At 31.4% G+C, this 13,479-nt stretch overlaps 2 protein-coding genes and 1 long non-coding RNA gene across 6 annotated transcripts; all 3 read right to left on the reverse strand.

The window, feature by feature from the left end:
- Positions 1 to 1,429: 1,429 nt before the first annotated feature.
- On the reverse strand, positions 1,430 to 1,909 carry LOC17893689. Its single transcript, XR_002834815.1, has 2 exons — positions 1,792 to 1,909; positions 1,430 to 1,694 (listed from the first exon to the last, which is right to left on the reverse strand). It is a non-coding gene; the product is annotated as an uncharacterized LOC17893689 (long non-coding RNA).
- A 6,320-nt stretch (positions 1,910 to 8,229) lies between these two features.
- Positions 8,230 to 11,968, reverse strand: LOC17892814 (serine/threonine-protein kinase tricorner). 4 transcript variants are annotated; one of them, XM_023786374.1, is made up of 14 exons: positions 11,877 to 11,968; positions 11,237 to 11,535; positions 10,967 to 11,141; positions 10,799 to 10,882; positions 10,474 to 10,715; positions 10,172 to 10,385; positions 10,012 to 10,091; positions 9,726 to 9,810; positions 9,474 to 9,605; positions 9,156 to 9,269; positions 9,000 to 9,047; positions 8,808 to 8,892; positions 8,669 to 8,722; positions 8,230 to 8,563 (listed from the first exon to the last, which is right to left on the reverse strand). In XM_023786374.1, exons 2-14 carry the CDS (start codon positions 11,461 to 11,463, stop codon positions 8,403 to 8,405), a joined length of 1,701 nt encoding a protein of 566 aa, XP_023642142.1. In that variant the 5' UTR covers positions 11,464 to 11,535; positions 11,877 to 11,968; the 3' UTR covers positions 8,230 to 8,402. The 4 variants fall into 4 exon arrangements, with proteins under 4 accessions (XP_023642142.1, XP_006299305.1, XP_023642143.1 ...); XM_006299243.2 differs by having other exon boundaries at positions 11,873 to 11,962; XM_023786375.1 differs by having other exon boundaries at positions 11,881 to 11,943.
- A 431-nt stretch (positions 11,969 to 12,399) lies between these two features.
- LOC111831688 lies at positions 12,400 to 13,466 on the reverse strand. Its single transcript, XM_023786824.1, has 2 exons — positions 13,285 to 13,466; positions 12,400 to 12,660 (listed from the first exon to the last, which is right to left on the reverse strand). The coding sequence occupies exons 1-2, from the start codon at positions 13,390 to 13,392 to the stop codon at positions 12,577 to 12,579; spliced, it is 192 nt and encodes a 63-aa protein (XP_023642592.1). The 5' UTR covers positions 13,393 to 13,466; the 3' UTR covers positions 12,400 to 12,576.
- Positions 13,467 to 13,479: the final 13 nt, after the last annotated feature.

The raw sequence follows: 13,479 nt of genomic DNA on the forward strand, positions 1-13,479 counted from the left end.
TATAAATCTTGTATGTACGTAGTACAGTAAAACCTCTATATATTAATGCTACATAAATTAATAAATACCATAAAATAATAAAATTCTCTTGTTCCAAGCTGGGTCAATGTAAAAATTAGCAAAACTCAAATAAAATAATAAGAATTTTCTTTTTTGAAATCCCTATGTAAAAAATATGGTCCTATATACCAATGTCATAAGTTTCCTTAAGTTTTTAATTTCTAAATACGCATAATTTTCATTTTGATAGTTTTTAGGCTATTAAAATACGAAAATGAGTTTATTATTCCAAAAATTAAATTTGTGTATGTCATGTGTATAAGTGTATTTACCTATAGTATTTGTAATTTATTATTAATAATTTTTCTAATTATTTAAATTTCCATCCCAAAAACATAAAGTTTATAATATCCAAAAATCTAATATAATGTTTGTAAAATCGTCTCAATTCATAATATTTAAGAATTTAAACAATTAAAAAGATACATCTAATTTAGACTATAAAATATTAAATATTTATATAAATTTAATATCACAATAAATTGATCAAATGTCATAGTCCAAATAGAAGTTCCTTTTTTTTTTTTTTTTCATGGCAGCCTAAATTACGACATAATTTCTTCCTGACATCTTTTCGATCAAAGTTATTAGAATACACTATACCAACAAATTAATGGACACAAAATTGAGAATAAACCTATATTTGTTGTTTAGAAGAAAAAGAGAATAAATATGATGCGATCAAAGATTTTGATTGTCTTGCTCTTCTTCTTATTATTTTAATTAACCCTTCCGAAGAAGAACACAAAAGTATACCCGTAGCATTTCATTTCTCTAAGCTCTATTCCATAACCTACGTACATATACATGATTAATCAATAACCCAATTAACAACAAATTAGATAGTTATGTTCGTTCATAATTACAAAACTGATCAGGTATAAATTACGGTAAAATAATTACCTGGATTTCCAACATGAGTTATAGGAAGACAATGAATAAAAGATTGATGAAGATTATCTTAAAACAAAATGCGACTAATGTTTTTGTAGTATATATGATGGCATTTTTATTTTATTTTTTTATAATATTCTCCTACTTTTGTTTTCTCTAATGAACTTTTCTTTACCAAGACTGATATATGTTTATATTTTTGTTTTAATGATCAAAGATGCAAAATAATACTATTCTTTTATTTATTTCCCTCTGGATAATTTAAAATTTCAATTTTATCCTTACCATCTAAATCAATAATTATTGTTTATCTGGTGTGGCAATAATTTTTAATTATTTTGCCATTTCAATATTTATTAAGTTATATTTTTGATTCAATATTAGCTTCTATAAAAATTGTAGAAAAACTTTGTCTTCAAAGTCAAGCTAAATCATGATTTGGTAAAGTTTGTGTGTATACTCAGCTCTAGATATCTTCTGTATATTAAAATTATTGTTTTTTTTGTTAAGCAGATACGAATACATTTTATGAAATAATTTCATCTTAATTAGAGCCGCATACTAGTTAGTTATAAAATCAACACAACAACATACATCTACATTAGTACACATGCCATAATCATATTTTAGTCTTTTACAAAAAAGATCACATGTTCCTAACCCTCTTGCGGATTTACACACAGGGTAGCCAAAACATGTTATTCTCTTACGTCCTATTCTCTGAGGACCTGTTCCATAACCTACACATACACAATATAAACAGTAACCCAATTAACAAAAGAGTGAAATGATCAACATATATATAATTCATAATTACAAAAACGTAAACATTTTTACTCGGACTTCCAGCAGGACTCATAGGAAAACAATGAACAAAAGATATGATGAAGAGGATTGTAAAGCAAATTGTCACTAAAGTTTTTGTAGTGATCATGGCCATTTTAATGGTATTCTCCCAAAGTTTTTCTTTAATAAGTTCTTTCTTTACCTAGATTAATCACTATATATATAATAAAAGAAGACAAGAATGTTTTTAATTGTTTTCTATTTTTCCTGGTCAAAGATGCACAATAATACAGTTTTTAATTTATTTCCCAATAGAAAATTACTTTTTTACCTAGATTGATCAGTATATATATAATTAACAAGACAAAAATGTTTTTAATTGTTTTCTATTTTTCCTGGTCAAAGATGCACAATAATACAGTTTTTAATTTATTTCCCAATAGAAATTTACTTTTTTACCTTAATACATTTCAAAACAGGTCAGACAATATTATTGTTTGACAGCATATTTAGTTAAGTTTTTAAACTATTATGAATAAGTTCTGATGGTTGTTAAAATTCAAAATTACTGGTATATACAGTAACTATTTATCAAATAATAGTATGCTGATTTTAACGTTAAGAGCTATATGTAACAATTAACGGTTGATATGAGATTTTATCATTTAAGGTTCTCTCATAAACTCTAAAAATCTCCATGGTATTTTCATTATCAAGAATCAGAAGATTCTTCTATACGTACGACTCATGCGATTAACAACAAATAATGTCAATATGTAACACATTTACTAAGCATATTCACGTGAAAAGGTTTTACAAAAAATATATATATTTTAGTGTTTTACAAATTAAAGACGATCACAGGCTCTAAACCCAGAGTAAATTAGTTTAGTAACCTGCTGGCTGCTTATAGCTAGCTAGGGATTAACCAGGTTGCAGCTGCCGCTACTAGCAAAGATTTGGTTGGAACCGGACAATAATAAAAACAGCTTTCTAAGAGAAAAACTCTTTCAAAACATAACATTAATGAGCTGTCTGAAAATGCCCATCATATCAATTACAACAAAGGCACGAAGCCACTGAATTCTTGATTACAAGAAAGAAACTGAAACAAAACAAGCCCTGATTAGAGAGCCAAGCATGATCATCATGATGAATTGATGATGATGTTGATGTTTCAGATCCCTCTTGCACTTTCGCGTTAGCTTCCATTTGTTTAGAGCTTTCAGCAAACCTCTTCATGGAAACTCTCTTATGCATCTCCACCATAAGCTCAGGACGACCTTTCACAAAATACTTATCACCAAATTCCCACAGCCCAGAAGACTCATTCATTTGTTTAAAGCCCTAACATGTACCAACAACAACAATATCATCAATCAGTTTAACATATACAATCAGTACTTTGGTTTATAAATGATCAATCAGTGTTTTTTTTTTCGTGTTTGCAAAATAGAAAAAACGAATTACTTACATAAAAATTAAGCCTTGAGATAAACTCAGTGAAGTTTCTGCAAAAGAATCTGGAAAACATCTTCTTGTTCCTGCGAATGAACTCTTCCTGATCGTTAATAACGAAACTGTTGTTGCTTTTGCCCCATGAGATGATTGAATCCGATGAAGGATCATTCACCATCTCATATATGCACTTGTAGAACCTAAGGCAACTCTCTGGGTAACCTGAATAATCCATACCCCCTAAGCAAAATAAAAATCCCAATATTACTCTTTGGCCAAACGAAGAAGAAGACAACAATATGATCGATCATTAGGGTTCCAGAACGAATACAGTCTTATACTATTTAATATATCACATTTTTGTCCCCGGTGGTATATATATTTCCAAACTTACATGGTTGATATTTTGTTTCCATTTTAGCATAAAATTGTAAATATGCACATAAGAATTTTCATCTTTATAAAAAGATATTTCGTTGCTTTTTGTATATAAATATTTTTGGAAATACGCCACTTACTTAAATCAATTATGTGGATATCTATATACAAGCGTGAGGAAACGTTAATTATTAAATTTAGTATTTTTTTTTTAGAAGTAAAGAAAATTTTTAGCCTATAAATGATGTGGAAGAAAATTATGAAATTATTAGAATACATTAACTCAATTATGGAAACGAAAAAAAAAAAAAAAACGATTTTGTTTGTCTCGTAATACTTTAATGTTCTTTTTATTTCCTTTTGAATTCTTTTTTGAACTTGGTTGTTAATTCAAATCTATATTTTTGAAAATCAAGCTAACTTCGATTTAGTAACATTTCTTGAAAATCAAGCTCTAGATCTTCTGTATACTAAAATTATTGATTTATTTTACTAAGCAGATCATACCAATACATTCAATTATATATAGATAGTTTCATCGATCGATCTTTACATGATATAGAGCAGTAGTACTAGGTTAGCCAGGAGTAGGAATAACATCAATACAACAACATCTGCGTTTAAGACAAAGGCCGTAACTCCAGTAATCATGTTTACAAAAACGATCGCAGGGTCCGCCATGTCCCATTTGACACCCAGCATCATCCCAGCATGCTGTTTCCCTAAGCTCTCCTCCATAACCTATACATGAGTATTAATTAACAACTAATTATTCAATATTTTACCCCAAAAAAAACATTAATCAATAATTAACAACAAATAGTTATGAAACCATCATCATGTTCATAATTACAAAAAAAGAGTAAATTAATATATAAATTACAATAAACAATTACCCGGATTTTCAGTAGGAGTCATAGGAAGACATTGAACAAAAGTTAGGATGAAGAAGACAGTAAAACAAAATGTCACTAATGTTTTTGTATTGATAGCCATTTTTATAATATTCTCTCCCAAACTTTTCTTTTTTTCTAATGAGTTTTTCTTTACCAAGACTGAATAACAATACCAATACAATATATATACTAACTGTTTTTTCCTAGTCAAAGATATTGCACAATTTTCTTTTTAATTTTTTCCCCTTATTAATTATTACTTTTCAACACTGGTCAAGTAGTGTTATTTTTATTTTCTACAATAATCAAGTATCTATTTTTAGCATATTTAGTAAATTTATTAAATATAATATCTAAAAGCTCTTTTATGCATTAATTAGGTAACTGTTTTCAGCATATTTAGTTAAACTCTTTAAATATAATATCTAAGACTAAAAGTTCGTATGGTTGTAAATATTCAAAATTATCTGTATTAATTAATAATTTTATGCTTGACAACAAAATATGTCTCGTTTTACAAGTTATAGTTTTATGAGGGTAAAGCCTTGCTCAAATTTTATGATAAATTTGTAGAGTTTTCAAATATTTTAGTACTTTTTACTAATTTTTTTTGGTTAACAACTGTAATTGATTGACTAGATAAGCCAAATTTTATTAAACTTTCTTTTGACAAAGCTATAGTATACCTTCTTTAAATGATTGACAGAGTTGTAGCAAGATAACACTTGGTAGAGATCGTCTTAGAAACCAAAAGTAAAAAAAAGAAACTAAAACATATATATATATATATATATATATAGGAATCAAAATAGTTATTAATCATTGATAGTGTCAAGAAAGCGCTAGGCGGTATGGAAAAATGGTCAAATCAACCTAGAGTTTTTGCTGGCAGCGTTTTTATACTCAAACTACAATACCCGACAAATATCAACCTATACTCACTTAAAATTCAAATTTTCAACCTAAACTATATGAATATGTGCAATTATCCAAAATCAACATATGCTGAAACAGTGTTGGTTAACAGCTTAACAGCGATAAGGTAACCGATACCTTATCGCTGAAACGTGGTCATGACAGGACATGAAAGTTAAGTAAAACGACGTCGTTTCGTGAGTTTGGGGTTTTCAAATCAAAGAATTGCTAAAACAATTATCCATCGAATCTTCGATTTGAGAATCATGAACTCTTAAAACATCGTCGTTTCACTCAATTCTGATGCCATGTCACTGTCACGGTGTCGATTGACTCATTCACGTTAATTTTGGTTAATTTCATATAATTTAAGTTGGGAACTTGAACTTTTAGTGAGTTTAGATTGATGTTTGCCGAATAACATAGTTTAGGTATAAAAACGCTGTCAACAAATAGTTTATATAATATAGAGCAGTACTAGTTTAGCCAGGAGTAGGTATAACATCAATACAACAACATCTGCGTTTAAGACAAAGGCCGTAACTCCAGTAAGTACGTTTACAAATTATGGAAACGGAAAAAGAAAAAAAACGATTTTGTTTGTCTTGTAATACTTTAATGCTCTTTTTATTTCCTTTTGAATTCTTTTTTTGGACTTGGTTGTTAATTCAAATCCATATTTTTGAAAATCAAGTTAACTTCGATTTAGTAACATTTCTTGAAAATCAAGCTCTAGATCTTATGTATATTAAAACTATTGATTTATTTTATTAAGCAGATCATACCAATACATTCAATTATATAAAGATAGTTTCATCGATCTTTATATAATATAGATGAACAGTAGCACTAGTTTAGCCAGGAGTGGGAATAACATCAATACAACAACATCTGCGTTTAAGACAAAGGCCGTAACTCCAGTAAGTACGTTTACAAAAACGATCGCATGGTCCATTATGTCCCATTTGACACCCAGCATCATCCCAGCATGCCGTTTCCCTAAGCTCTCCTCCATAACCTATACATGAGTATTAATTAACAACTAATTATTCAATATTTTACCCCAAAAAAAAACATTAATCAATAATTAACAAGAAATAGTTATGAAATCATCATCATGTTCATAATTACAAAAAGGTAAATTAATATATAAATTCCGATAAATAATTACCCGGATTTTCAATAGGAGTCATAGGAAGACATTGAACAAAAGTTAGTATGAAGAAGACAGTAAAACAAAATGTCACTAATGTTTTTGTATTGATAGCCATTTTTATGATATTCTCTCCCAAACTTTTCTTCTTTCTAATGAGTTTTTCTTTACCAAAACTGAATAAGAATGCCAATATATATATTAACTGTTTTTTTCCTAATTTGAACAAAGATCTTGTTGACCAAAAAAAAAATTGTTTTTTTCCTAGTCAAAGATATTGGGATCACAATTTTCTTTTAATTTTTTTTCCCTTGTTAATTACTTTTCAACACTGGTCAATTAATGTTATTTTTCTTTCCTACATTAATTAAGGATCTATCTTTTTAGCATATTTAGTAATTTATTAAATATAATATTTAAAAGCTCTTTATGCATTAATTAAGTATCTATTTTCAGCATATTTAGTATTAATTAATACTTTTTATGCTTCACAGCAAAATTTGTATCGTTTCAGGAGTTATAGTTTTATTAGGATATATAAAGCCTTGCTCAAATTTTACGATAAATTTGCAGATTTTACAAATATTTTAGAGAAGTTTTGAGAAATATCTTTTTTTTTGTGTACCCCTTTAAAAGACAATATTTTAATAGTTGTTTACCATTGTATCTTGATAGACCATTATATATATATTTTTTGTTAACAACTTTAATCGATTGACTAGATAAGCCAATTTTGATAAACTTTCTTTTAACAAAGCTATATAGCTAGTATACCTTCTTCACATGATTGACAGAGTTATAACAAGACGATACTTGGTAGAGATCGTTAAAGATTAACTAAAAGTAAGAGATAGAAATTGAAATATATATATCCTTTTGTAGGAATCGATAGAAATAGTAATTAATCATAGCCAATTGTTTGAAATTGTTGTTTGTGATTTGACCAAATTAATCAGAGTACAACAATATACATATATAAACTATAATTGTTACAACTTGATAATATGTGTCTATATATGGCTGGTTTTACAAAACGAAGGGAGTATGACATTCACAACAAATTGTATGCAATACATTTACCAAATATAGTAACGGGAAAACGTTGTGGCCAACTTCTATATTTTATTTTTTCATTTCAATATTTATTATTATACTTTCGATTTAATATCAAAATTGTAGAAAATTATGGATTGAAAGTGAAGCTAACTTTGATATGATAAAGTGTATGTGTACTCAGTTCTCTATATCAATTCTATATATTCTCAAACTATGGAATTTTTTTTTTAGCAGAGAACAATACATTTGATTGATTTCATCTTATATTTGAGCCGTAGTACTAGTTAGGTGGTATAGGAAAATTATACCTAACACTTCTGATGGCTGTATTCAAAACTAATGGTATATATTAATTAATAGTCTTTTGCTTCACTACAAAATATTGTTTAACCAATTATTGTTTTATTAGGGTAGAGCCTTGCTCAAACTTTACAAGAGATTTGGTAGATTTTTACCAGTGTTCTGATAGATTTTTGCCTGTCTTAGCTAAAAAAAAAATGAAACATATAGCTTGAAATATGATTTCAAATAAGCCTATATAGGAATTGAAATATGCTTTCAAGGAGTATATACAAAATATTTTCTTTTGTTAAAATTTATCTTCAATGCGAATATTATTGTTAGCACGCGAAATTAAAAACAAGATTATATATGAATACATGTATTTTTCATGTCAAACAAGAGAACCAAACTGCGTCTTTGTCCAAAGATATAACAGGAGTGGTCGGTTTGTATTTTTGCTACCGCCTAAAACATTGGGCACAACTCAACTCCAACCTTGACAAATAAAAAACCTTTCTTCTGTTTTAGCAAGCTTCAGATTCTTCTTGCTTTGGCCTCACTTCAAGTTCTGGTGGTAGAAGTTTCAGAAAGCTTCCCTGAACAACCGGAGGAGCAGGAGGAGGTCGATCACAAGGCGGTCTAGAAGTTGTTTCAGATGAATCCGATGTATCCGATGATCCATTATCTATGCGAACAGTTCACAAACACACAAAACCAATTAACAAAAACACATTCAAGATTCACATGGAAATAGTCAAATGCTGAGACAGCAAAAGAGGTTGTTGTGTACCGAAGAGTGACTTGACCATTGGTCGCGTTGACTTTTTCTTCTTCTTTAACTCCGCTACAAAACACCATCATAGCATTAGTTACATTCAAACTAAACTGCAGTCAAATACAAGAACCAGTGATCAAGTAAGTGTGTATACCCATTCCAGGAACTTGGTAATCATTAACAATCTCAAAGTTCTTGTATGTATACCCTACGAAGTTTATGTCTTTCGACGACAACATCTGCAGAAGTAAAAGAGGAAATTATTATACATAAAGGAATTTAAGAAGAAGGAAGTTTTGAATCTCTGCAAGCAATTTTGTTTAGAGAAGAGGGAATATGGTTTTGCCTTCCTCCATGGTCCAGACTTGGATGACGTCTGAGTTTGCGATTCAGACTGCATTTTCAAATACCACAAAGAATTAATCAATCTGCAACTTTTTTTTGATCTTGTTATGCTTCCATCAAATACAAAAGAGATGTGATGCGATAAAAGATTTGTTACCTCGTCAAACTTCTCAAAATTCTGAGTGTCTAAATCGTCGTTGACCTCTGGAACAAAAGCTGCATCCATATCAAATATTGTATCCCAATCAACAGTTTCAAACCATGGATGAGCCTGCAATGCAAATAACAAATTATGCATTTTAATCTCACAGGCTTTGGATTATGTATTATTGAACTCTCATATGATATGAGCATATCCATAATCAAATTACATTCAAAGAAAGAGTTGCTTAGTTGTGAATATGAGAAACTATTCATGCATCCCAAAACAAAAACAAAAAAAAAAAAGCTTATAAAGAAATCAGTACAAGAACACCTTTATTTCATCAGCACCTTTGGAACCAAGCCTACGTCTGACACTGCACAGCAAACTGTTGATTAGATCCTTTGCATCCCTTGACAATATTGCCTCCTCCGGGAACTTCAAATGGCTTTTCCAGTTTACTATCTGCAACCAAATTCAGTAGCAAGAGTTTGATGTCATGTCAGTCTCACTGGAAAGTAAAAACATCATGTTCTTGTGATTGTTTTCTTTGTCTTCCTTGTTAGTTATTTTCCTGAAAATTACCTTTCTACAGGTCGACATAGGATCATCTGAATAAAATGGTGGATATCCTACTAGCATTTCGTACATGATTGCTCCAAGAGACCACCTACAGAGCATTTTCATAGAGCAAGAGCAAACTGCATTAGCATCCTATGCAAAGCACAAATGTAGACAGTGTCACTACATACTGCTTCATCAAGATGGTCCCTTTAACTAAGTAATGCATCATAAAAGTAGTAGCTGAAACCCATCAAGATGCATACTTATACAATTATGAGCTCATACAGAGTCTGTCAAAACTTCTTACCAGTCACACTCCATTCCATAGCCTTTCTTCAATAGAACTTCTGGAGCTATGTAATCTGGTGTTCCAACTGTGGAATAAGCCTGTCATTTCATGTGTTAATCAGACACATACAGAGGGAGAAACTATATCAGAAATCTCAAAGGTGAATTTGAAGCCTTACTAGCGTTCTCCTGTTCCTCTGCCAATGTTCAAGTTGTTCCTGCTGTGTGCGTTTTGGAGCAGTTGAACCGGACTCTTGCTCCGTAGATCCATTGGCATTGTTTGAAAAATCGTTTTCTCCAATGGCACTGCAGTCCAAAGGTTTACATAATCCAAAATCTGACAGTCTTAGATGCCCATATCTGTCAAGCAGCAAGTTGTCTGGTTTGATATCCCTATTGATGCAAAAGGAAGAAGATGAGCTCACCCATAGTGAAAGAGAAGAACTAATTAACGTCTTCTTTTTATTTACTATCACAGAACCTGTGGATGTAATTGTGCCTGTGGATGGACTCGATAGCGAGAACTGTCTCAGCGACATAGAACTTGGCCTCTTCTTCAGTCAAAGTATCTTTGCGCATCAGAAGAGTCATCATATCCCCACCAGGCAAATACTCCATCACAAGGTAAAGATGGTCATCATCTTGAAATGAACAGTAAAGCTTCACTATGTAGTTACTGTCAACTTCCGCTAGTAAGTTCCTCTCTGCTCTCACATGTTCAACCTTGAAAAAAAAAACAAGTAATGGAGTCAAAGATGAATGATACACAGACAATACCATCAAGTAGCAATGTATAGGGATCTAACCTGGCCTCTGCGAAGCATCTCTGCCTTCTTGAGCTTTTTCATTGCATAAACTTGACCTGTCGTCTTTTCTCTACAAACTCTAACCTAGAGAAACAACAACAACAATATATCCTTTTTAACAACCACAAAATTTTGTATTCCCACATGGATAGAGTCAAGAAAACAAACCTCCCCAAAAGCACCTTTCCCAATCATTGTAAGCAAATCAAAATCAGCAACGCCTAACTTATGGCGTTGAAGGCGCATGTACTCTGTCTCCTTCTTCTCCAGGAACTTGAGAAGATTATTTTGATCTTCTTCAGACACATCAGCATCTGCTAGCTTCTGCTCTAGCATGCTGCGCCTGTTTATATGAAGAACCAAAATTAAATCATGCATTCAAGTTCCATATTTTCAAATAAGAGATGTAGATTTTGGTAGAGGAACAAGATAACATACCTTTCTTTCCTCTCTTGCAGAATCTTCATCTGCTCTTTGTAATGATTCTCAATGTATTGTTTAGCAGCTGCAACTTTCTGTTTGGTAGTGTTTGAAACAGCTTCTTCATCGGTTTCGACGTTGTGCTCATCTGCAGAGCCATTACTTCCACCACCACCTGAAGTACCTTTATATCTGGATCCTCCACGCATCTGCCGCTTCTGAAACCAACCCTTTGCAGAATCCATTACTCTTTTAACACACCCCAAAACTCAAATTTCACTGATGATTCATCATCATCTTCTCATTAACAAATCGTTCTGTACAATAAACAAAAACCTATAAATCAATACACATCACTATAATCGAAACAAAACCTCACGAATAGGAATGATCATCTGAGGATTAAAACAACAAAGATAGAAAAAAAAAATATGGGATCATAACCTTAACGTGACAGAATCATCAAAACAAAGCAAATCTCAAATCAGGAAAGGAGAAAGAGAAGAAAAGAGAGAGAGAGAGAGAGAAGAGATGAATGAGCGTGAAACTCTCTAGAGCCTAGCACCTATTTCGCATGAATCTTATGGTATATACCATTAATAATTAATCAGAAGCATATGCATATGCATGTGTGTTTGTGTTTGTGTAACATACATACATACATGTAGATTGGTTCTGCATAAACATGTTTATGAAGAAATGATCAATGTCTGCCTCGTTCTCAGCGTAATTTTCTATTATGCATTTCATGCAGACTTTTTCTCTCTTGTTTTTTATTTTATTTTCTGTATACTATATTTTATAGAAAAAAATCATTTGTTTAGATTTTAATTTTAATTTGATTTTTTTTTTAATACAAAAGTCCACAAAGTCTACAAGATTTAACAGATAAAGGCAGAAGACCATTTTAACCCTGAGTCGTTGCAACGAACTCCACGTGAGAATCACGTGAATGTTATCAAAACCCCTGCCTGAACAGACAAAAACACTCTTCCTCACTCGAAAGGTTACAGCAGAACACAAGTAGTATAGAACGGAGGTTGTCTTTGTTTATGAAGCAGAATCAAGACTAACAACAACACTAGTATCAAAACTATTTTCAACCAAAAGAATAATCAAGATAGGTGATGTAACGAGACAATGAATGCTTTGAGACTTCTGTTGAAATTTACCCTGGGTGCTGACATAATACCGAATCACTTATCTGATCTTAAAGCTGTGTTTCCATTTATCAAATATGGGATTGTAAGTTACAGTTTATCAAGCTTAACACAACATCTATTCACAATCACTGTTCACTAACCACCCCCTCCAAAATGTCAAACAAATCAGATAAAGAACTTCGTTAATTCGGGCGGCTACGATTGAGATGGTCTTATCACTGGGAAAGGAGGCAATCTCAGCACAGCTTCTTCTGTCTCCATTGGATCTGATCTCAGAATCTAAGTGAAAAAATGGTGTTTCATCAAGATAGCAATATGTATTGATAAAAATAAACCTCAAGAGAATCCAGAATCAGTCTATGGTAGAAGTAGATGTTTATATCTACACTCGAAACAATTGGCACAAAACAGTATAACAAACCAGCATAAGAAAAGCTTCAGCATTTTGTTATGTAATATAAAAAATCAATGTCTCTATGTCCATAGGTGAAGATGATGCACTATGTAAGTAAAGTGTGTTCTCACTTGTCAGTGAAATGCGTTTGGTTTTTAATCTGAAGCTCTCTAGTTATATGGCTTAGATGAAGAAATGATTCATGAATCAACTCGTATTCCTAATGACCTTTAAGTTCTTTCATCTACATATTCATATTCTTCAATGAATCAATCAACTTTCACATTCCAAACTAAGCATAAGAAGAATTGACAAAAGGGAGATTACATCTTAATCTTATCCTAAATTCGAAAAAATCTAATACTCATTTTGATTCAACCAACCTTTCGTATCACTTAAATTTAGTTCAGTGACAATATCCGAAAATTGAATTCGAAAGCAGTGACCTTTAAGCTCAAATAGCATCGTTAAGGACACAATGTAAGGAGAAGAGAGAAAGAGATCCTCACAGGGTCCTGAAGAACAGGTTTGGTGTCATCTACGGCAGGTCTGAAAGGAGGTTTCTGAAGTTTATTAGCTGCGTTTGATCTCGACGGAGTCTCTGTAGTCTTCTTCATCGTTTTCTCTTTCTTTCTCGTTTTTCGCCGGAGAATCGATAATCGGAAATTACCTCTACGAGGGCTTGAGACTCGTCGCGGCGATAT

The sequence above is a fragment of the Capsella rubella genome, unplaced genomic scaffold, assembly GCF_000375325.1.
Source record: "Capsella rubella cultivar Monte Gargano unplaced genomic scaffold, Caprub1_0 scaffold_3, whole genome shotgun sequence".
Classification (NCBI taxonomy): Eukaryota; Viridiplantae; Streptophyta; class Magnoliopsida; order Brassicales; family Brassicaceae; genus Capsella; species Capsella rubella.

Bases quoted from the DNA above. Each gene is read 5' to 3' on its own strand.
- LOC111831688 (XM_023786824.1), bottom strand. From the start codon at position 13,392: ATGAAGAAGACTACAGAGACTCCGTCGAGATCAAACGCAGCTAATAAA. The intron at 12,661-13,284 runs GTGAGGATCTCT...TTTTTCACTTAG, and splicing joins AACCTGTTCTTCAGGACCCT to ATTCTGAGATCAGATCCAAT.
- LOC17892814 (XM_023786374.1), bottom strand. From the start codon at position 11,463: ATGGATTCTGCAAAGGGTTGGTTTCAGAAGCGGCAGATGCGTGGAGGA. The intron at 9,811-10,011 runs GTAAGAAGTTTT...AATGCTCTGTAG, and splicing joins TATGGAATGGAGTGTGACTG to GTGGTCTCTTGGAGCAATCA. The intron at 8,723-8,807 runs GTATACACACTT...GGTGTTTTGTAG, and splicing joins TTACCAAGTTCCTGGAATGG to CGGAGTTAAAGAAGAAGAAA.